This window comes from Raphanus sativus, chromosome 5 (assembly GCF_000801105.2).
Source record: "Raphanus sativus cultivar WK10039 chromosome 5, ASM80110v3, whole genome shotgun sequence".
Taxonomy (NCBI): Eukaryota; Viridiplantae; Streptophyta; class Magnoliopsida; order Brassicales; family Brassicaceae; genus Raphanus; species Raphanus sativus.
This window is the reverse complement of record NC_079515.1, coordinates 10,745,432-10,768,872: the sequence shown is the minus strand read 5'-3', so window position 1 is coordinate 10,768,872 and position 23,441 is coordinate 10,745,432. Positions and strand designations below refer to the sequence as shown.

Here is a 23,441-nt window from a genome sequence, read left to right as displayed (position 1 = left end):
GAAGAGAGGTGAATGTATGGGACAGAGTAGAGAGAAAGAGAGGAAGGAAATGGAGGTTGTAAGGGAAGAAAAGAGTATAAGAGATGGTATTGAGAAGGAAACAGATGCAGAGTTTTTTAAAAAAGGAAGTGATATTGGGAAAGAAAGAGTTACTAGAGAAGAAGGGAATAGCTGGTCGTTGATCTCGCCAGCAAAAGCGGGAAGAACACAAACGCCTACTTTGGTTAAATCAGCAGAAATTTTGATATCAGCTTCTAAGTTTTCTGTTCTAGAAGAAGAAGAAGTTGAGGAAGGAGAATTGGTGGAAGTGGGTGATAAATTAATGGAGGAGGAATTGAAGGAGGATGAAGAAAGAAATGAGAGTGCTTTGTTGGAAGAAAGCATATTTGATCAGCAAGAAAAGGATAAAGAAAAAACGGGGATGAAGAAAGGTCTGAAGAGAGGAAGGAAGCCTAAGACTCAGAATCAGAAGAGTATAAGGGTTTCTCAGCGTAATCATTAATATGGCTAGTTTCTTTTGGAATGTGAGGGGATTAAATAAGAAATTGAAGCATTCCATAGTAAAAGAGTGGGTAAATGGAAATGATATGAAGTTTGGTTGTGTGATTGAAACAAGAGTTAAGGAGGGGAAATCTGAAAGCATCTTAAATTCAGTTTTCAGTGGTTGGTCATCGATTACAAATTATGAGTATAGTAATGGAGGTAGAATTTGGTTGGTGTGGAGGGATTCGGTGTGTATGACTCCGGTTTACAAAACGGATCAGTTGATTACTTGTTCAGTAGCTTTGAAGGATGAAGAGGAATTCTTTTGTACTTTCATTTATGCAAGAAATGAAATGGAGGATAGGAAGGAAATGTGGGAGGATTTAAAGCATCATAAAAACAGTATGTCATTTCGCAATAAGGCTTGGATGGTGATGGGAGATTTTAATGAGATTCTTGAAGTGGAGGAAAGTTCTGAATTTGAGAATGTTGGCAGAGTTTCAAGGGGGATGCGAGATTTTCAAAGAGCTGTTCTGCACTGCAAATTATCAGATATGGGGTATCAAGGTCCTAAGTTTACTTGGTGTAACAAGAGGGAGGAGGGGATTATCTGTAAGAAACTGGACAGAGTTCTAATTAATGATGTAGCGGTTCAAAGATTTACAAATGCTTTCTCGGTCTTTGAAGCAGGAGGATGTTCTGACCATTTGAGATGTAGGGTTCAAGTTATATCATCTACTGAGAAGTTAAAGAAGCCATTCAAATATGTGAATGCAATAGGGAGATTGCCATCCTTTCTTCCGAAGATAAAAGAGTACTGGGACTCAACTCAAGTGCTTTTCCATTCTACGTCGGCCATGTACAGATTCTCAAAAAAACTAAAAGGTCTGAAGCCTATTATAAGAGAAGTGGGAAGAACTCAGCTTGGGAATTTAACTAAGAGAGCATCAGAGGCGCATAAAGTTTTGTGTAATAAGCAGCAACAAACTCTGTCAACTCCGAGTGCTATGGCTATTAAAGAGGAGGCGGATGCTTATGAGAAATGGCTTCACATTGCGGAGTTGGAAGAGGATTTTCTCAAACAACGGGCAAAATTGCATTGGCTTGAGGTAGGAGATCAGAATAATAAATCCTTTTATTCTGCAATCAAATCACGCCAAGCACAAAATGCTATCAGAGAGATTAGATGTGAGAATGGCACCATGGTGAAAAGTCAGTTGGAGATAAAGAAAGAAGCAGAAAGTTATTTCTCAGGGTTTTTAAATAAAATTCCTGATAAATATCAAGGAGTTTCGGAGGATGAGTTGTGTGAGATGCTTGATTTTCGCTGTACTGAAGAGGAAAGTAGTATGCTGGCTGCTGGAGTCACAGAAGAGGAAATCAGGAAGGTTCTGTTTGCAATGCCTTCAAACAAGTCACCAGGTCCGGATGGCTATCCTTGTGAGTTTTTTAAAGCGACATGGTCGGTTCTAGCTCATGACTTTATAGTAGCTGTTCAATCTGTATTCCAATTTGGATTCCTACCCAAGGGGGTCAACTCGACAATTTTAGCTCTGATTCCTAAGAAGACGGACTCACTGGAGATGAGAGATTACAGACCAATAGCCTGCTGCAATGTCATTTACAAGGTGGTTTCGAAAATATTGGCAAATCGTTTGAAGCAGATTTTACCAAGAATTGTGTCTGAAAACCAGTCGGCTTTCATCAAAGGGAGACTACTGATGGAGAATGTGTTATTAGCTTCGGAATTGGTGAAAAACTATCATAAAAATGATATTTCCCCGAGGTGTTTGATGAAGATAGATATATCAAAAGCTTTTGACTCAGTGCAGTGGAGCTTTGTTCTGAAAAGTCTGGCAGCATTGGGAGTTCCTGACAGGTTTATACATTGGATAAAACTGTGTATTACTTCTCCATCATTCTCAGTGCAAGTCAATGGAGAGTTAGCTGGTTATTTCCAGAGTGCGAGAGGGTTGAGGCAAGGCTGTTCGTTGTCACCTTACTTGTTTGTTTTGTGTATGAATGTTCTATCTCACAAAATAGACAGGGCAGTGAAGGATAAGAGTTTCAATTTTCATCCAAGGTGTAAATCTCTGTCTCTAACTCATCTTTGTTTTGCGGATGATTTGATGGTTTTTGTCGAAGGAAGAAAAGAATCAGTTGAAGGCGTTTTGTCTGTTTTTGAGGAGTTTGAGCTATGGTCTGGGTTGAGTATAAGTTTGGAAAAATCTACAGTTTATATGGCAGGAGTTTCAGTTGTAGAAAAGGAAAGAATTCTAGCTAAGTTCCCATTTGCTCAGGGTAATTTGCCAGTCCGATATCTTGGTCTCCCTCTGATGACTAGAGTAATGAGAAGGCAGGACTACACGCCTTTGGTGGAAAGAATCAGAGGAAAAATCAGTACGTGGAATTGCAGGCTTCTCTCTTATGCAGGCAGACTTCAACTTATAAGATCAGTCTTGATGAGTATAGTGAATTTTTGGGCTTCAGTGTTCAGACTCCCTAGCAAATGTATGAAGGAAATTGAGCAACTTTGCGCAGCTTTCTTGTGGTCAGGACCAGAGCTAAAAACAACAGGAGCTAAAGTAGCTTGGACAGATATTTGTAAAATTAAGAATGAAGGAGGGCTAGGCCTTAGAGCTTTAAAAGAAGTAAATTTAGTTGCTGGCTTGAAGTTAATATGGAGAATGCTAACTGGTGAGTCTCTGTGGGGGAAATGGGTTGAAACTTATTTACTGCGAGGAAGAAGCTTCTGGCAGATTAAGGAAACAACTCAGAGTGGATCTTGGATGTGGAGAAAACTTTTGAAGTTGAGAGAGGTGGCAAAGAGATTTTACAAAAAAGAAATTGGTAATGGCAAACATACTTCTTTTTGGTATGATAATTGGTCAGAGCAGGGTGTTCTTATTGAGCTTCTGGGTGAGAATGGCATTGTCGAGATGGGGGTTAGAAGAGAAGCAAACGTTGAGGATGCTGTTTTAAACACTAGGCGTAGAAGAAGATATCGAAATGAAACTCATATTTTGATTGAAGCTGAGATAATGGTTTTAAAAGAGAAAATGCAGAGTAGTAGAGAGGACGACTCAGCTATGTGGAAAAGAGGTGATAGGTTTAAAAATCAGTTCTCGACTAGAGAAACTTGGATGATGTTGAGAGATGAAAAGCCTCTATGTCCGTGGGCGAAAGGAGTTTGGTTCCCTCAAGCTACACCGAAATTCGCTTTCATTACATGGCTAGCGATGCTGAATAGACTATCTACTATGGATAGAGTTCACAAATGGAACCCGAGTGTGGATACGACATGTGTGCTTTGCAAGAAAGAAGCTGAAACTAGAGATCACCTGTTCTTTACATGCCATTACTCTGCTCAGGTATGGAAGTATCTTACAAAAGGCATTCTCTGTAATCAGTACACGGAAAATTGGAGTGAGATTGTTGGTATGTTGACGATTGGGAGCAGGGAGAAGAAAAGCATGTTCTGTCTCAGATATGCTTTTCAGGCTAGTGTTCATGCAGTTTGGAGGGAAAGGAACAAGATTAGGCATGGTGATAAGCCATTACCTATGGAAGTCTTGAAGAAGCTCGTGGATAAAGGGATTCGTAATAGGCTAAGTTTATTAAGAACAACAAGGGTGAAAGGAAAAGAAGACAGTCTCCAGGTTTGGTTTGCAACTAGAATGTAGACAAAGAGTTTATTTGTCAGGGTTGGTGAAGAGTAAAGTTCTAGGCTGTAGGGGGTGAGAAGTGAGTCTCCTAGCTATGGGTTTCTTACTCTTTTCCCCTCATTAGAGTTTTGTCCCATTTGGGTTTTCTCTAATGAGGGTTTTAATGAGGAGAACCTCATAGCACTTCCAAATTTGACTTGTGCCATATGGTCAAATTTGAGGGAGAATTGAAGTTTGGAGAAGTTTTTGATTTTGGTTTTGAGTTGTATTTCCTTTATTTTGCTTGTTGCACAAGTAAACAGTAAGCAACTAGATTGTATTAAGGCTTTTTTGATGAATAAATTTAACATTCATTCAAAAAAAAAAAAAGGACATCTTAACTTACCTGTTTCTGCTTCCGGTTGTTGGCGAGCTACCCTCATGAACTCGATTATACCTTGATTGTATTCTTCCGTAAGCAATCTCGTGTCCGGATCCAAATGAGGACGATCCATCCAAGAACGAAAATAATTTGAAGAAGACATGTTTTTTTGGAATCAAATTCGTGAGACTAGGAGAGAAGAAGAAAAGAAATGGAGTGAATGAAGAGGAAGAGGGGTGGCTGTATTTATAGATGAAATTGTCCCGGCATACTGAGGAAATTTCGAGGAAATTTCGAGGGAAACAGCCATCTCCTCGAAATTTCCTCGAAATAGTTTAAATCCCCAACGGCTCTCCCAACGGCTCTCTAACGGCTACAAGATGTCGTCGAAATATTAGAAATATCCGTCGATTGTTTCCGACGACCCTGGTTTCCTCGGTATTCCCTCGAAAAATACCGAGGAAGTTGGTCTTCCTCGAAATTTCCTCAAAAAATAGTGAGGAAATTTCGAGGAAACCCCATTTCTTGGTTTCCTCGGTATTTCCTCGATATTTTGTCAGAAATTTTCGAGGAACTCATTTTCCCTCGGTATTTCCCTCAGAATCTGCGTGTTTTCTTGTAGTGTTAGTGTCTCTCTAACCTGTGTTTGTCATTATGTGTTCACATCAGCAAAAAATCGTTTTTCGAAAGAAGTCACATAGCATTATTACTAAAAAATAATAAATAAATATACAATATAAGAAAAAAGTATATATACAATATAAAAATATAACTATTACATTAAACATCGTAATATCATCATTTGATATAAAACAATAAATTAAAATAAGTATATATGTACAATATAAAGAAAAATAAACAATAAATAAATATACAATAGAAAAATGAAAAAACTAAATTAAATATCCATCTCAAAAATGTATAGTAACATATAAAATAAATAAATAAATAATATAATAAATAGAAATATTACGTTAAACATCTAACGTAATATTACAATTTGATATAAAAGCAAAACCATTATAATAAGTAAATATAATATATAAGAAGCACAAAAATAATAAGTAAATATAAAATATAAGAAATGGAAAAATACATTAAACATCTATCTGAAAAATATATAGTTTTACATTTTTATCATTTCCGAATATTTTTTATAAAGAAATTTACTATATAAGCAAAACAAGCATACGATAAGAAACAAAAATATCACATTAAACATCTATCATAATATTATAATTTTATATAAAAATAAGGAAATTAGAATAAGTAAATATACAATATAAGAAAAAAATTAAAAAATAAATAAATATAGAATAAAGAAATGAAACAAAAAACAAAATTAAACATCTCTCTCAAAAGAATATACAATTAAGAAATATAAAATAAAAATATAATATTAAACATGTATCGTAATATTAGAATAAGTAAATATATAATAGAAGATATAAAATATTACATTAAACATCTAAGGTAAATTGTTGGCTGTAGAATTGTCTGTAATATTTTTCTCTAAATTTGTAATAGCATAATATATTCAGCGTTAAAAAACATCTAAGGTAAATTATCATTTGATATAAAAGAAAAAAATGATAAATAAACAATATAAGAAAAAATAAACAATAAGTAAATATGAATTTAAGAAATAAAAAAACTAAATTAAACATTTCTCTGAAAAATATATAGTAAAACAAACATATATCCTAATATTAGAATAAGTAAATATACAATATAAGAAAAACTAAACAATAAGTAAATATATAATATAAGATATAAAAATATCTAATGTAATATTATCATTTGATATAAAAGCAAAAATAATTAGAATAAGTAAATAAATAATATAAGAAAAAGTAAACAATAGGTAAATACACAATGTAAAAATAGAAAAACAATTAAACATCTATCTGAAAAATTTATATTAAAATAAATAATAAGTAAATATACAATATAAAAATAGAAATATTACACCAAACATTTGTCGTAATATTACCATTTGATATAAAATCAAAAAATAGAATAATTAAATATACAATATGAGAAAAAATAAATAATAAGTAAATATATAATATAAGAAATGCACAAAACTACATTAAACATTCTGAAAATATATAGTTTTACATTGTTATTATTTCCTAATATTTTATGAGCAAATATACAATAAAGGACAAAATAAATAATAAGTAAATATACAATATAAGAAAGGGCGCCCTATAAGAATTAGATATATTACATCAAACATCTATGGTAATATTAGAATAAGTAAATATACAATATAAGAAGAAATGAATAATAAGTAAATATACTATATAAGGAATAAAAATATTACACTAAACATATATCCTAATATTATCATTTGATATAAAAGCAAGAAATTTAGAATAAGTAAATATATATTATAAGAAAAAATAAACAATAAGTAAATGTACAATATAAAAAAAATAAACAATTAACTCAAAAATGCATAGTAAATAAAATATTAAGTAAATATACAATATACGAATTTTTGTCAGCGTAAAATTTAAGAAATATAAATATTACATTAAATATCTATCATAATATTATATTAGTAAATATACAAATATAAGAAAACATAAATGATAAGTAAATATACAATATAAGAAATAGAAAAACTACATTAAACATTTATCTAAAATATATAGTAAAATAGAAAATAATGGCACAAGGAGTAACATATGGAAACATATCTAACTACACATATTGTATATTTACACATATTTCCTTAGAAAAATCAGAAAACTATGCATTTTTCAGATATATGTTTAATGTAGTTTTCCCTTTTTTGTATTTATATTTACTTATTATTTAGTTTTTATTATATTGTATTTTTATATCAAATGGTAATATTTCTATTTCTTATATTGTATATTTAGTTACTTAGGTTTAGTATACGAACAACAACAAAATTCAAACATGGCATAAAATGCTTACATCAATATTTCAATACAATAATTTTAATCTAAAAATATAAAAAATTCTATTACGCAAATCATAAATATGAAGAACCTAAAGTATTCACACAAAGATACAATTCAAAATACAACATTCAAAAAAATAGTTATAAAGTTAGCATTTGAAAATCAAAATAGTATGTGGGGATTAACCCTAGTTATCACAATAGCAACTGATTTACTACATATAAAACCTCTAACTAACAAGTGAGGAGTTCGATTCTATTTAGTGATTTAGGCATAATCCTTTTAATTTTGCCTAAGGCGTCTAATCATTATGGACCAGGCCTCTTAGAGCATCCTCATTGATGAAACTCCCCCTTCCCGATTTCCAAAGCTGTTTTATAATTTTTATTTTTTTTCGTTTATTTAAAAAAAAAAAAATTAATCAAGCAACCAATTGCGGGCCGCCACGTGTCGTGGGATCCACGATACAGTCATGATACGTGTTCACTACGGAGACCCTTTGCGATACAGGTTCACTGCATTTTAATATTATAATGTTTTTTCTTTTTGGAAAACGTGAGAACTTTGCTCACAATCCTTTGATGGAGATGGCCTTACCTCTGGCTATTGAATGGAGCTGAAGTATAATTATTATTATAGACTGAGTTATCATGTAATCATCCGATTGATCGAAAACCCTAGCCGTCAAGAGAGAAAAAAAGAAAATTTTAAATAGTTTCAAGCCGATTTTTTAATAGTTTCAAGCCGATGGCAGGATCAACAGCTCTGTCATCGGCTTGTTTGATTCGTTCTGCTTCTCTTTCTTTGATCTGATTTACTTTTGGTTGTTTAGTTTATTCAATTGCCAATTTATTTTAAATCTAGCAAAGTTTTTTATTGTTCTTTTGTATGTTTCTTCCAATAGAATTAGAAAAACAAAGGTTTCGGTTCAATTGAACCGTTTAGAAAAAGTAATTGACAGATCTACTGCGGATGGTGGCTACGGGTCTTACCGGCTTCAATCGTTGATGGTTTCTCATGTGATGGTGATGGAGTTTTTGCTGCAAATTATGGTTAATTCAAAAAGCAGTATCAAATTCCATGGAACGGTAATCTCTTTGACTCTATTATCAGCAATAGAGCAATATAAAGAGTTGTCTTATCTCAGTGGCTCCTACTGGAGTATTAAAAAGAGAGTGACAATCGTTCTCAATTCAGTCTGAAGCGTGGTGTTTTTGGATCAATACGAAGATAGTCTCCCTTGAGATTCAGCTATTCCAAAAGCAAATATGGAGTTTTTTATGTGAAAATCTTTAGTCATCCATACGCAAGATGTGTGTTATTTTACTTTGGATCCCTACTAGTGTATCCATTTTCTACTTTTGTTTTGATAGTTCTCATTGTTTAGAACAATTTGCCTTAAATGCTTAATAATAAAATCCAGCGTTAAAAAAAAAAATATAGATTATTATATATTTATTATATACCGTCATCAAGCTTTCCACACTTGGACAGATACAGCCTACAGGGAACTTAACGTTTTGACAAGTTCTATTTAGAAAGATATTTGACATTTTTTTCACCCGTTGCTAAAATCTCATCTGGGTAGAAATAGGAAACTTATACATAGTTGAGAATTTAGGTCTGTCTCTATCATATTAGAGATTATTTTTTTGTTTGCAACATCGTATAATAAATTTAAAAAAAAAATTGTAACGGCCAAGTTTTAGATTTTTTTTTTGTAACCACAACGGCCAAGTTTTAGATATGTATGTTAAAAAAATATGTTAAATTTTCTTTTTTGGTTAAATTTATCTATAAAGATAAGAAACCTATTCATATTGAGAATCTTTAGGTCCTCGGTCGTAGGTTAATAAGTGCTCTCTCTCTCTCTCTCTCTTTCTCTCTCTCTCTCTCTCTCTAGCTCGCGTATAAAAGGTTATTGAATCACGCAGTAGCTATGGAATTGAGAAATCTTCCGACGGATTTGGTAGAGGCTATACTCTCTAGGATTCCAGCTATAACTCTGGCAAGATTTCGATCAACATCAAAACAATGGAGCGCTATATTGTCCAGTAGCTTTGCTAAGATGCACACTGCTAAAGCACCAAAGAGGGAGGATGAGTCTCTGAACATCATGTTAATTGATTCTAAGGTTTTCCAAGTTAGGATTAGTCTCGATGCACTGTTGATGTAAAGATGTCCGCCCTGAAGTAGTCGCTGACGTAGTTGCTGAAGCAGACGTCGTAGTGAGTGGTGAAGACCATGTAGAGTCGAGATGCTGAGCTGGAGTCGTGCAGACTTGGAGAGCAAGAGAGTATCTTGGAGAAAAGGCAAAAAGGAATAAACTTGAGGAGCAAGTTTATGACTTAAAGGAAGAGGAATAAGTGCATTCCAAGAAAAGGAAAGTTGCACTTATTGATATGGAAGATGTCCATATTGTGGTTCCTTGGAGACTAGGGTTTCGGGAACGTGGAGTTAGTATAAGATAGCTATGTGGTCGTCTGTAGAGAGACAGAGACACAGAGGCTGATCTTATAGAGAGAGAGAAGCGCTTGGAAGTGTTCTGGGTCGTGCTGAAGCAGGGGCTGAAGTACTTGACGTTGGAGAGACATAAGCGGGTAGCTTAGGAATTGTTCAGTAGCAGCTGTTAGGGTATTAACAGGCTAGCGAGGCTGATTAAGCAGAACTTGTAATAGGGTTTACAAGGCGATTTCTAATAAAGTTATTGGGTGTGCTTGTGTATTTTGTCTCTCTTGATTTACCTTCTGCATTACTATTGTTTGTGTCGTCTTTGCACTTACAAGTGATATCAGAGCGGGGCTCGATAGAGTTAACGACTTAGTTTCGAGTAGATCAAGGTGAAGATGGACACGGTTATTTCGGTGCAGAAGGCAATCGTGTTGAAAGCGGACCAGTATGGTTATTGGAAGGCTCGCATGAAGCAGTTGATTCGAGGAATCAATGAAGATGCGTGGACAGCTGTGGAGACTGGTTGGGAGGAGCCTACCATAGTCACAGCAGATGGGAAGAAGCCTAAGCCAAAGGAGGATTGGTCAGAGGCAGAGCGCAATGCATCAAAGTTTAATGCAAAGGCGCTTTCGACGATTTTCGGAGCTGTTGAAGTAGAGCAGTTCCAGCTGATTCAGGGGAGTACTTCAGCTAAAGAGGCGTGGGAGATCCTGCTGAATTCGTTTGAAGGAGATGATAGTGTCAAGAGGACACGTCTGGATCATCTTGGGTCGCAGTTTGAGAATCTGAAGTGGTCAGATGCGGATACGGTGGCGAGCTTCAGTGCCAAACTCAGTGCTATGGCGCATGAAGCATGTGTACTTGGAAAGAAGTACAAGGAGAAGAAGCTGGTGAAGAAGTTGTTACGCTGTCTTCCAGCAAGGTTTGGAGCTCAGAAGGCGGTCCTAAATATGACTGCAAACACTGATGAGCTCAAGTTTGACAAGGTTGTGGGTATGCTGAAGGCGGAAGAGATGGAGACAGGCAGTTGCTCGGTGTCTACATCAGGAGGTACGCCAGGGAGTATAGCCCTTGTAGTTGACAAGGATGCAGAGAAAATTCAGAAGCTTGAAGATGCCGTGGGCATGTTGGCTAGGAATTTTGGCAAGAGGATGAATTTCTCAGGTGGGAGAAATCAGGTTGGTCGCCAGGAAGGTGATCGTGACAGTAGCAGAAGAAGAGAAGGTCTCAAGTGCTACGAGTGTGAAGGAGTTGGTCATATAAGGGCTAACTGTCCGTTGGTACAACGAAGAGAGCTCAAGTGCTCTGAGTGTAGAGGTGTTGGACACACATGGCGTGAATGTCCAAACTCAAGGAAGGGTAAAAGAGTTTCATCGCAGTCGTCTGATGAGTCAGAGTCTGAAGAAGATGAAAAGGTAGTGAAGAATATGGTTGCGTTTGGTGCACGCAAGGAGGGATCTAGTGAATCCTCGGATTCAGATGTCATTACAGACTCTGAGGATTATCACATGATGCTCAACAAGTGGTTGAATCTCAAGAACGAGAATCTGAGATTACAACACGATCTGGTGCAGAGCCGTGAGCAGTATGAAGATCTTGCTGAAGAACTTGCTGCTGTACATGAGAAGAATGAGTCTCTGGAGAAGGAGGTTAGCAACCTGAGAGAAGTTGCTACTGGGGAACGAGAGAGAGCAAGGATGCTGGAACGTGATTTGGCTGAGAATCGCAAACAGATCAGGATGCTCAATAGTGGATCCAAGGAGTTGGATAAGATACTCTCGATGGGACAACCAGCCAAGGTGAACTGGGGTCTGGGATATCGAGGAGCTGAGGGTACTAAGGAAGTACAGAAGGGGCTGTCACATTTCGTGCATGGGAGCACATCAAAAAGTGGAGCCAAAGAAGCTTGTCAGGAAGTACGTCGGGACGTGCGACAAGGAGTACGGCAGGAAGTTCTACAGCGCGGGGCTGTGAGTAACAAGCCGAAAGTGGTACATCAGTGCAACAACATGAAGGTCAGACAGGGGGTTCTGAAGCATGGGTGTGCAGCTGGTACGAGGAAGGAGACTGATCGGTGCATCAGTAACTGTGTCAGGCCAAAGAAGAAGCAACATCAGATGTGCTGCTCGTTCTGTGGGAAGGTTGGACACAAGAAGGTGGAGTGTTTTGCTCGTGAGAAGAGCAGAAACATGACCAAGAGGGTGAACAAGACGGTCACTAAACCCAAGAGGGTTGAAGAGGTGTCTGTAGCCAAGAGTGGCTAACTTGATGAGATCAAGGAGAAGATATCAGAAGAGGGATGCAGCTCTGGTAGGAGTGATCTTGAGGAAGATCAAGAAGCATCAAGTCTGGAGCTAGGACACGGAGTTGTCCGTAGCACAAAGGGGAAGGAGATCAAAGTGCGTCAGGAAGTGATGCGAGAGGATCTTCAGGAGGGTGATAGCGAAATCACTCCAAGGCTATAGCAACGAGTGCAGAGGGCACTCGGGGTGGTTGAGAAGAGGCTCATGGTCAAGGAGACGACGCATGAAGGAAGCCTGGTCCTCAACAGAAGTGAGTCGAGAGGTAACTCGACAGGTGCGTCAGATCGTGATGCAGTAAGTGTAATCTATTCCGCTGCAGCAGAGGCTGTATCATGATTACGCATGGAGTAGCAGACGGGTTTGTCTGTAAGGCTTGACATCTAAGCATCTGTTTTAGCTTAGTATGCAATCAAGCAGGGGGAGAATGGTGACGTTCTGGTCCAAGGAGTGCATATCTCATGGGGGAGAAGAGCATAGTGATGGACGTCCTGAAGTAGATGATGCTTGTCTTATGGGGGAGAAAAGCATGGTGTGGTGCACATCTCGTGGGGGAGAAAAGCACAATTGGCGTGGAAGTTTCCAGGTGGGGAACGTGGTTGTTGAACCAGAAGAAGGTTGTGCTTGATAGGCACACAAAGCTAAAAGGGGGAGATTGTTGATGTAAAGATGTACGCCCTGAAGTAGTCGCTGACGTAGTTGCTGAAGCAGACGTCGTAGTGAGTGGTGAAGACCATGTGGAGTCGAGATGCTGAGCTGGAGTCGTGCAGACTTGGAGAGCAAGAGAGTATCTTGGAGAAAAGGCAAAAAGGAATAAACTTGAGGAGCAAGTTTATGACTTAAAGGAAGAGGAATAAGTGCATTCCAAGAAAAGGAAAGTTGCACTTATTGATATGGAAGATGTCCATATTGTGGTTCCTTGGAGACTAGGGTTTCGGGAACGTGGAGTTAGTATAAGATAGCTATGTGGTCGTCTGTAGAGAGACAGAGACACAGAGGCTGATCTTATAGAGAGAGAGAAGCGCTTGGAATTGTTCTGGGTCGTGCTGAAGCAGGGGCTGAAGTACTTGACGTTGGAGATACATAAGCGGGTAGCTTAGGAATTGTTCAGTAGCAGCTGTTAGGGTGTTAACAGACTAGCGAGGCTGATTAAGCAGAACTTGTAATAGGGTTTACAAGGCGATTTCTAATAAAGTTATTGGGTGTGCTTGTATATTTTGTCTCTCTTAATTTACCTTCTGCATTACTATTGTTTCTGTCCTCTTTGCACTTACATGCACCATATGTTAAAGTTGCAGATAATCCATTCTACCTTAAAGATCCCCTTTCTAATTCTTCACAAGTCGTGGCTATATGTAACGTGTTTCACTGTGACGGATTATTGCTATGCACCACAAAGGACAAGAGACTTGTGGTTTGGAATGCATGTTCAGGGGAAACCACGTGGATTAATCCTAGAGACATCTACAGGGAATCAGACTACTATGCTCTCGGCTACGACTGCAAATCCTCCGGCAAGCAATACAAAATCTTGAGGGTGGATCGTGAAGATGTACCACTCATTAATGAGTACGAGATTTATGACTTCACCTCGAACTCGTGGAGAACTCTTGGTGTGGCTACTGATTGGTTTTTAGCACTATATCGTCGTGGCATATCAGTAAAGGGAAATACATATTGGGTTGCTACTCAAGCTTTGAGTCCACATAATGATTTCTTACTTAGTTTTGATTTTTCAGCAGAGAAGTTTCAAAGTCTGTCTCTTCCTCGTCCGTTTCCGGATAGTATATTGGCTTTATCTGTGGTTAGAGAAGAGCAACTTTGTCTCTTATCTTTAAAGGATGCACAATTACAAGTGTTGGTGACAACTAGTACAGGATCATGGAGCCAGCTCCTAGATGTGACAGCTAAATATGTGATAAGTAGTAGTTTGTTTTCTAAAGGGATGAGTTTCTTGGCAGACAAGCAGAGCAAAGTTGTAAGGTGTCTGAACTCCAACGTCTTATACACTGTGCAAGAAAATAAAGACATACAAACGAATCGGCTTGGAAGAGGCAAAAGGGAAAGCATCACGCATGATAATTTTCAGTCTAGCTCAGTTCTTCTGGATTATGCTCCAAGTTTCACTCAAACCCAACAAGGTTATACACTTCCTGGAGGACGCAAAAGGAAATCACCAAGTACGTGACTTGTAGTTGTCACGCTAATCTAAATAAGTCTCTCTTTCCTTGGTCAATGCTTTTTTTTTGTTCCTAGCACTTGTCAAATTTCTGGTTTGTGTTATGCAGGGCCGTCTTTTAGCACGTGCAACTGGAGCGGTCGAACAGGGTCCAAAATTTTAAAGGGTCCATAATTTCTTTTTGTTTTACTAATAGTTATAAATTTAAAATCATATTTTTATAAAAAATCAGAATGATTATTTTAGTTTAGTTTTCGTATTTATAATAAATAAGTGTAAATTACTATTTTTTATTTTGTTTATATAACCAACTAAAAAACAATAAATTAGGAAGTAATTAGTATTTATATCAATTATATATTTTAGAAAGTAATAAATAATTGTTGATGTTTGTTAGAATTTTCAATGGTAGTATAAAAAGTTAATATTCTAATTGATTATGTTTAGGAAACAATTATCAATTAGTGATTATAAATACGGAAAACAAAATACATTTTCTTCACCATTTTTAATTAAAAATAGCAAACACGAATAAAATAAAATTAGCATACAACTTCTGTTTAAAAGAAAAAAGAATGTCTTGTCTAATCAAGAGTATATAGTTTACTATCCAGATTTTGTTACTCTATTATATTTATAGATTATGATTTTTGATTGTGGATATAATAAACGTAAAAATAATTGAAAAATATAGAAAATGATAAATTTGATGATTTGATCGATGATTTTGCATTGAAATATGCTAAATAATCAAGTTCAATGATTTGATCAATGATTTTGCATTAGTAACAAAAAAAGTTGGTGTTATTTAGATTATAAATAATTAAATTAATGTATTTATTTATGTTATAATGGTATTTTGTAAAAAAAATCAAAATTATTTCAGATTATTAAAAAATGTCTTATTTTCTTTTTCGAACAGGGTCCGTGAAAAGTTTGAGACGGCCCTGGTGTTATGTTTTTCCTAGGATTTGTCAAATTTCTGGATCAATTCCTCAAACTGCAACCCCCTTAATTATTACATGACACTGATCATTTCATGTTAGTTATATGGTAATTATCGATGTTTGCTTTTTCAGTCTAATTTATATAAGAAAAAATTAATAAATAGTTTCAACATTTTAATATTTTAATTTTGTATAATTTATAGATATTTTATTTAATATTTAATATAATTCTTAAAATAAAATAATTTTAAAACATGTTAATTAATGTATTTTTTTATATCTAAGTACCAATTACTATATTTTGATATATTTTAATGGTAACTTATAAATAAGTTGTTATTTTGGTTTTCTTATTTAAAAGAAAGTATCAGTTATTTGATAAAAATACCAAAACCAAAAGCTGAAAACCAAAACAAAACTAAAAATCAAAAACAAAAATCAAAAATCAAAAAAAAAATCTAAAACCAAAAAATAAAACTAAAAACTTGTTTAAACATCCTATGGTGAAATATTAACTCTCTTAATTGTATATTTTTTGGTGCTAGCATAATAGACCTAATTAACGAAATTTCAGTGGAACATGGGAGGATGAAAGGGTATAAATGATTCCCATTAAATCAATTTCTTTTGTAATTCAATTTCAAGCAAATCTATACTATTAAAGTACAAGCATGTTTTGGATTTTTACTCTTTTTACCCCTACTAAATAACCTTTCCTTTGTATTCATTAAGGGTATTCTGGATATTCTGCGCCAATTTATTCTTAATTATTTTTTGATTTGTCATTAATCACCGGTTTCCTAATTTAATTTCGGTCTGCAATTATTTCTTTGTTTGATACTGCATCGATTATTTCCATGTTTGATACTGTTATTAACCACCGGTTTTCTAATTCTAAAATTATTAATTTTGACAACAATCATTATCATTTAGAACGATTTTGAAAAATATAAATATATTTTAAACAAATTTCCAACTTATGATCACCGAATTAGTCTTATCATTAGAAAAAATCATAATATTAAAAATACCGGGTTACAAACCGGTAATTCGTTCAACCGCAGGTCCGAGTCGGGTTTCAAAACACCGATCAAAACTATAAAACTGTTATATTGATTTATATTTAAAATATATAATTCAAAATTAAAAACCTAAAAATACATGTACAATATAGTTTTAACCGAACATAAACCCGGATATAAAACACATATATGAGACGGGTTATATAAATGCATATACAAGACGGATTATATAAATGTGATTATATAAAATATTCACCAAATATAAACCCGCGCTTTGAAAGCGCGGGTCAAAATCTAGTTTTAACTTAAAGTGATCGTGTATTTTCTTTTGAATGTTCCAGCATGTTTACATTAACTATACACTACTAACTGACATTACGTTGAATATTTATTCATGTCACACGTTGATTTCATTTTCGGCGGAGAGGGTCAAGAGAAGTAAATTGTTGTTTTTTGCTAATCATATGAATATATTCAATTATCAAATCAACCGGACTGGGAATCTTTCATAAATTAAAAGTTGGGCTTGTTTCTGATATCTACGCCAAATTATTTAATTTCCACAATATTCAAAGTAAAATTACTTGAACAAAAGAAAAAACAAAGTAAATGTGCATTTGTGTTCTTTAATCTTTGAAACATATATACCCGACTCAAGGGTAGGAAACTATATGTTAATTACACCCAAAAAAAAGAAATCCATGTTCAAATTGTTCAAAGAAAGAAAAAACAGATATCTTGCATACGTGGGGTTGATTAGTTGTTATGCTCCATATTGGCTACACGTTTTTCACAAGCTTCTTTCTCCCTCAGCCAGTGCGCTCTCTGACCATCGTTGGCAGTAGTGTCTGGACGCAAGGCTAGAGCGATAGTGAGCTCCTCAATTCTCTATAAGACAGATACAAATAAGATTAAATGGAAGAAAGAAAGTAAGGAAAAATAACCAGAAAAATAATGAAATAGACCTTCTTGTTTTTGTTCAAACTATGCCTTTGATCTCTCTTCCCAATGTTGGAGACAGTAGTCTGGAGGTTCTTTTCAGCGGTTCTCAAAACCTACAAAAGAGAGTAAAGGTTGATATATTCACATGCAATTAATGAAAGGAAACAATTAACTTTAAAAGAAAAATGTCTTTACCCTAATGCAGTCTGTTTCTTCAACTATGATGTTGAGTGTGGCTGAAGCTAAGCCATCCACTCCATCGTTAACACTCATATGGGCTTTCAGCAAAGTGTAGGAGTTGAACATGTCCTTCATTGATCATACCCTGAAAAATCACTGTAAAAAAAGGCATTGTAACTATCCACAACAACACCAAAGTGTTCATAGACTAAACAAACACCAAAGCTATATCATATCAGGTTTTCAGAACTCCGGTAAACGCAAACAGTAATATTTTTCATTGTAATCATGGTAAGAAAATAGATGGATGTATAATCAATCAGAACTTAAACTCAAATATCTAACAAAAAGAAATTTAATAAGTCTACCTTAACTAAAGAGAATGTAGCTTTACGGTAAAACAGCATATAGAGTATGCGGAAGAGAATCTATCTTTCAACTCAGACGATGATCTAACAACAAACATTGCTTTCATAGAAGAAACGAACACTAAAATTACAATCTTGATGACTAGAGGTTACAACAACAACAAGGGAATCTAGTATATGAACAACATAAACAATACAGTTCCATCAGAATCATGTTAAGCAAAACAGATCGATGGATCATCCGGACTCTCGAGAATCAATTGAGCTTAAGCGATAACAAAAATCACAGTCAGAAACAGAGATTGCTATCAAAAATCTAAACGAGGGAGACTGTATACAGAAACTACATCGAGAATCTCGTAAGAAGCAGATGGTGATTACTATAACAGTATACAGTTTTCAACGGAATCATGTTATTCAAACAGATCCATGGATAATGTGAACAACGTAAACAATAACAGTTCCATCAGAATCATGCTAATAAGCAAACAGATCGATGGATCATCCGAACTCGAGAATCAATTGAGCTTAAGCGATAACAATAATCACAGTCAGAAACAGAGATTGCGATCAGAACGACGAGCGACGAAGCTACTATACCAACGACGAGCGACGCTAACACTATACGATTTTCATTGGAATCATGTTAATCAAACAGATACATGGATAATATAAAGCTAAACTCGAGAATCGATCACAGTCAAAAACAGAGATTGGAAATCAGAAATCTAAACGAGGGGGACGTATACATAAATGATCGAGAATCATAAGAAGAAGATGGCGATGATAAACGTAAACAGAGAGAGAAGAAGAAGAAGATTACATCTATCAGTTGCTTCATTGAGCACACCTCCCAGCTAGGTGCTGGTAAATTTGTCCTTCAGCTCTTCGGAGAATCAATGGATCAATCAAAATCTTAAAATCCAAGGCGGTTCAAATATAAACGAAGAACTAATAAGAAAATCGAACTGTACAATATATGCTCTCTCTCTCTCTCTCGTTACACCAGCGGGAGCTAACTGTATTTAACCATTTACTTTTAACTAATATTTTTTCACTGCATGCATGGCCGTTGTCTACATGGCAAATGATTCATCATTTCTTAGTTTTTTTTTTATGAAAATGCCTTAAGAGTTTTTTTTAGAATGAAGCCGTGCATGGCAAGTAATTCAACTATTGTTGAACTTTCATGGTTTTATAACTCTATAAGATTCATTTTGGAACCGAGCTCATTTAAAGTTTGGATAATTTTGGTTCGGATTTAATTATCTTTTAGGTATTATATAAAAATATATATAAATATTTGTTATGACAAATGAACTTACATATGACAAATCAAGTCATGGTGATCAAAAAGGGCCTTGCGCATACTTTCAAGAGCAGTACAATTCGAGCAATTTTCATCTAAAAGATGTTTTCTTTTTCTCCATGATATAAGCTTGAAAAAAAACTTGGAATGGAATCGATTACCTAAATTTTCAAGGCATGGGAATATCTTAGGCAGCTCTCTTGGTTATGCTGCCTCTTGTTGTTGCCTTCTTTGAAGGTACATAGACAATTAAAAAGGAACTATGATCAGTGCTAAAACAGACAATATCATTTCTAAGAAAGACTTCTCTCTGTCCCAAAAGAAACAATTAGGAGACTAGAAAAAGCCAAGCATTCTAGTTTAAGCAATGAAGGACATGCCTTTGTATAGGTTGCACCCTCAAACTCCATTTTTCTCGTTACAGAGTTTATCACTTTGCGTTAAGCTGCATTTCTCGGCTTTACTTTTCATCTTGTCAAAAGATCATGTCTTGCTCACAACTTCTTCCTGTGGAGTATTAATCATGGAGGAACCTTTTGTATTTGGCAAACACCAAGTATTGAGAGACCAATAAGAGACAAAGAAACATAGATCAAACAACATCATTTGCACAATGCACTCCCTAAATAGAATCTTATAAAGCCTTAGCCTTTTCGTTACTCAGTTGAACATGACAAGAACATCCATAAAAGTCAGAAACCAACACAATCAGAGACAGACACCATTCGAAATGTTTTTTTTTCAATCAAGACCCAAACATTATAGCTCCAGCAATATTGCTAGTTAGCTTTTGAGTTTTACCTAGATAAAATGAAATCAGCAAAAAAGATATCAGGAGGCACAGAGGAAACAAGAAACGTGAAGCTGACATGTTTACATCCCTCAAGAACAACGGAGAAACTGTAGACCGAATCAGGCTGCTGAAACCATAAGTACTGTTCGGCGAGTTAGAGATACTCCGATACCCATTGGTTCCACTCCGCCGCAGATGAGAAGATAACAAAACGAGAGTGATGCCAAGTTCCTTTCACGGATATCGGATCGGCGCCGGAGAGTTCTAGTCTCAGACACGTGTGCTTCATCCTCTCAAGTCTCGACGACTATGGTCCGAATTATATATACTTCCTTTTGCTATCGTGGATGATGACTCAGCATCACTGTTAAATATTCAATTGCTTACATGGATGCTACTAATTTGTTTTATTTACCAGATACTATTACATTTCGAACCACCGATAACGGTCATAAGACCACCTCCAACGGGGATTCATGAGGGATCCTTGGCACAGAAACCTAGACAAATGATATTAAAATAATAATATACAATTTGCCTCTGTCAAGGATTGATCCTTATATAAGTGATTTAAGGATTAAATCCTTAAGAACGTGGCAAGGTGTGATTGGTTTCCGTCTGGGTGGTGTGAGTTGTGTTTCGCCTCTTTTCTCCCTTTTTTTTCTCCGATCAAAAAATTATGGGTTTTGTTCTGATTGCTAATGGGATTGATAAATTGATTGCAAGACTAGTCTCAAGCTAGAGTTCTGGGTTTTGTTTGGTTCTTCAATAAAGAAGACGAAGAAGATCATCATCTCGCTACTACTAACTCGTCGTCTTCCTCGTGAGATTTCTATCTTTGTTTTATGTGTTCTTTCGCCTGTGTATGACCATTTTATACTGTACGATGCTCTGTGATTGGTCACTTGCTCGTCGTTACCTGTGTGTTCTTTAGCTCTTAATCTAGTAGTGGTTTTGTTCTCCTGAATCTCTGTGTTTGATTGTCTGAAATAGAAGCGGTAGCTTCGTGCGTGCGTCGTCGGAGCTCCGTTGGTGGTTGCTCGGTCTAGACGAATTCCGACGACCTTAAAGTGCTTCGCTTCCACCGCCAATTCTGAACTTCTCTGCTCCCAGCTCGATCGTCTTCACGCGGAGGCAGAGTCCACTCGTGCCAAAGGTCTCACCTTTATTTCCTTCTTAATTGTAATTGGCCATGAATGCTTGAGAAGGTGGTAGATTGGGAAGATCAATCGCGCTAATTTTGAATTGTTCATTTCATTGAGAGTTATTTGGGGTTTAGGGATTTGAAATCAATTTGGTACCGAAACGAGGATCTTGAGGTTTATGGTGTTCTGTGGCGTAGAAATTATCAGAAAAAAATCAAGTAATCTGGAACGTCTCAACTTGTTTGTGTAACAATGGCTGGTCTCTGAGAGTTGTTAGGAGTTTGAATTTGAGATCACCTGCCCTAAGTATAGAGTGGAGGTTTCTCACTGTTTTAGAAATCCATCTTTAAATTTTATAAAACTTCCTTTGTTCCCATAAGATTATGTCTGTGGAAGCAGCAGCTTTTGATGCCTACTTTAAGGCTGTTTTACAGTGTTTAGAAATAGTAGATAGTGCATCGTACTTCATGATTGTGGATAACTCTGTTCTTTTTTTTTTCTTGTCACTAGGTACACTATGGAAAGACCAAGGTTCAGCGAAGGTAACCGAAGATCCGTCTACTCAAGGGGAAAGCAAAGCAGCACAAGCGGTGAGCATGTACCTGTATTTCCCATGTGGAATCATAAGAGGTGTCCTCTCCAACTTGGGGATACCTTGTGCTGTCTCTGCAGACATATCCAGCCTTCCCACTTGTGAGTTCTCACGTCTTATTTTTGTCTCACTTCTCATACAGTCACATAATCACAAAATTGGAGAAAGGTAAGAAGTTGTTAGCTGATTTTTGGTTTAATTCCAAAAGTATCTTAAACTCTTGGTATTTGGCTTAGGATTAAATAAGAGAACATTAGTTGTATGAAAAAAAAAAATCCTAAGGATTCTATATTGAGTAACACCATTGAACATATATTTTAGAGTATAGTCTTTAACTATTCAAAAAGCAAAAAGAAAATATATTATATTACTAAGGACTCCAATGGTGGGTAACACCATTAGAATTGCTCTAAGGCCAATAGCACTTACTGTTTTCATACACTCATCTACTTGGAAAATCACATTACAAAATTAAGGAAATTTTTTGAATCAGTGTTTCAAATACTTTTTGTATTCTTTATATTTTATCGCAACATCCTCAATTTATTTTCAGTTATAAAATAAAATGTATAGGAAATATTAATTCTTATACTAGCGAAAACTCAATGTTTTATGTTTTTACTCTTTCGTGGGCTTCACAAGAAGCCTCTCCATAAAAATAATAAATAGTTTCCGTTGAAACTCTAACCACTGCTCAGCAAGCTGGAGATACTCCGATACCAGCTGCTCTCATTGCACCACCTCCTCCTCGGTAGCTTCATTTCCGATCAACCCCACAAAACTCAGTCTCAAAAAAAAACAAAAACCGAATTTTAAAAGACCAAATGACAGTTCTGGATTTTTTAGCATTACAAACCCAAGAGGCGGACCCATCGGTGGCGGAGATATTAAAACGCGACTGGTACCAAGTGCCTTTCTTCTCAGAATTCCAATGTAAGTAAACACAATCAGAGACAACGTCCAAAAAAAACTCAAGCTTACTTGAGAAATAAGAAACCATTTCTTCAGTAAACAAGAGATCCAATATAACTTGAGAGGCTTATTGCTTCTTTCTAAGATTGAATGATCAAAAGAAGTAATGTTTTTTTTTTCACAGATTCAGTTTTTTCCTTTCCCTTGCTTCATACAGTAGTGTTTGTTTGTGTAATATGTCAGTTACTTTAAGAATTCTCATTAAGTCTATGATACGCTGCAGCAGTAAGTCCCAACTTTGGAACCGACAAGATTTTTCGACAGATTCTTACAGATAATAGTTACACTTTTTTTTCTAGAGATTTTGCTATAGATTGACTGTGAAAACATAGACGATCAAATGTGTAAATGTATAAGCTGTATTGAATATTATGAGAGAAATAGAGAATACATTATACATCTATACTATTAAAGCATGATCCTATTGTTTTTTTTACTAAAAATACCCCATTCTTTAATAACATTGCATATTTCATTAAGGGCAATCAAGTAATATTAATAACACATCTATATTAAGTCATTTTTTTTAAATTCAGCCCATTGCCCACATCATCTCTTTTGAGCCATTTAGGCCGATTAACAAGTCAGATTCAATTTTTATTTTTTTCGGATCGGGTTCGAGTCGGATCTTTCCGGATCCGGGTGGGTTCGGTTCTCATGCATAAAAACCTGAAAAATAACCAAATAACCAAATAACCAAAATATCTAAAACGGGTTCAGTTATTTATACTCAGAGTAACTAAAGTATCCAATTCGATTCAAATTTTTGTATCCAAATTACTCAAAAGTAACC

The 23,441-nt window shown here is 35.6% G+C and overlaps 2 protein-coding genes and 1 long non-coding RNA gene across 6 annotated transcripts; 2 read left to right on the top strand and 1 right to left on the bottom strand.

Annotated features, from left to right (window-relative positions):
* Nucleotides 1-12,406: 12,406 nt before the first annotated feature.
* Nucleotides 12,407-14,552, top strand: LOC108860801 (putative F-box protein At3g23260). The gene is made up of 3 exons (XM_056985651.1): nucleotides 12,407-12,476; nucleotides 13,498-14,379; nucleotides 14,488-14,552. The coding sequence occupies exons 1-3, from the start codon at nucleotides 12,407-12,409 to the stop codon at nucleotides 14,550-14,552; spliced, it is 1,017 nt and encodes a 338-aa protein (XP_056841631.1).
* A 2,393-nt stretch (nucleotides 14,553-16,945) lies between these two features.
* LOC108856153 (uncharacterized) lies at nucleotides 16,946-20,258 on the bottom strand. Of its 4 annotated transcripts, none has more exons than XM_056986229.1 (5): nucleotides 19,308-20,256; nucleotides 18,661-18,752; nucleotides 17,485-17,625; nucleotides 17,313-17,402; nucleotides 16,946-17,235 (listed from the first exon to the last, which is right to left on the bottom strand). In XM_056986229.1, exons 3-5 carry the CDS (start codon nucleotides 17,602-17,604, stop codon nucleotides 17,104-17,106), a joined length of 342 nt encoding a protein of 113 aa, XP_056842209.1. In that variant the 5' UTR covers nucleotides 17,605-17,625; nucleotides 18,661-18,752; nucleotides 19,308-20,256; the 3' UTR covers nucleotides 16,946-17,103. The 4 variants fall into 4 exon arrangements, with proteins under 4 accessions (XP_056842209.1, XP_056842210.1, XP_056842211.1 ...); XM_056986230.1 differs by having other exon boundaries at nucleotides 18,661-18,723; XM_056986231.1 differs by lacking the exon at nucleotides 18,661-18,752 and having other exon boundaries at nucleotides 17,485-17,614; nucleotides 19,308-20,258.
* Nucleotides 20,259-20,428: 170 nt separating this feature from the next.
* On the top strand, nucleotides 20,429-22,299 carry LOC130495114 (uncharacterized). Its single transcript, XR_008934385.1, has 3 exons — nucleotides 20,429-20,762; nucleotides 20,933-21,095; nucleotides 21,595-22,299. It is a non-coding gene; the product is annotated as an uncharacterized LOC130495114 (long non-coding RNA).
* Nucleotides 22,300-23,441: the final 1,142 nt, after the last annotated feature.

Bases quoted from the DNA above. Each gene is read 5' to 3' on its own strand.
- LOC108860801 (XM_056985651.1), top strand. From the start codon at position 12,407: ATGGTCAAGGAGACGACGCATGAAGGAAGCCTGGTCCTCAACAGAAGT. The intron at 12,477-13,497 runs GTGCGTCAGATC...TTAAAGTTGCAG, and splicing joins GTCGAGAGGTAACTCGACAG to ATAATCCATTCTACCTTAAA. The intron at 14,380-14,487 runs GTACGTGACTTG...TGTGTTATGCAG, and splicing joins ACGCAAAAGGAAATCACCAA to GGCCGTCTTTTAGCACGTGC.
- LOC108856153 (XM_056986231.1), bottom strand. From the start codon at position 17,604: ATGAAGGACATGTTCAACTCCTACACTTTGCTGAAAGCCCATATGAGT. The intron at 17,403-17,484 runs GTAAAGACATTT...TCTCTTTTGTAG, and splicing joins AAGAAACAGACTGCATTAGG to GTTTTGAGAACCGCTGAAAA. The intron at 17,236-17,312 runs GTCTATTTCATT...TCTGTCTTATAG, and splicing joins GTTTGAACAAAAACAAGAAG to AGAATTGAGGAGCTCACTAT.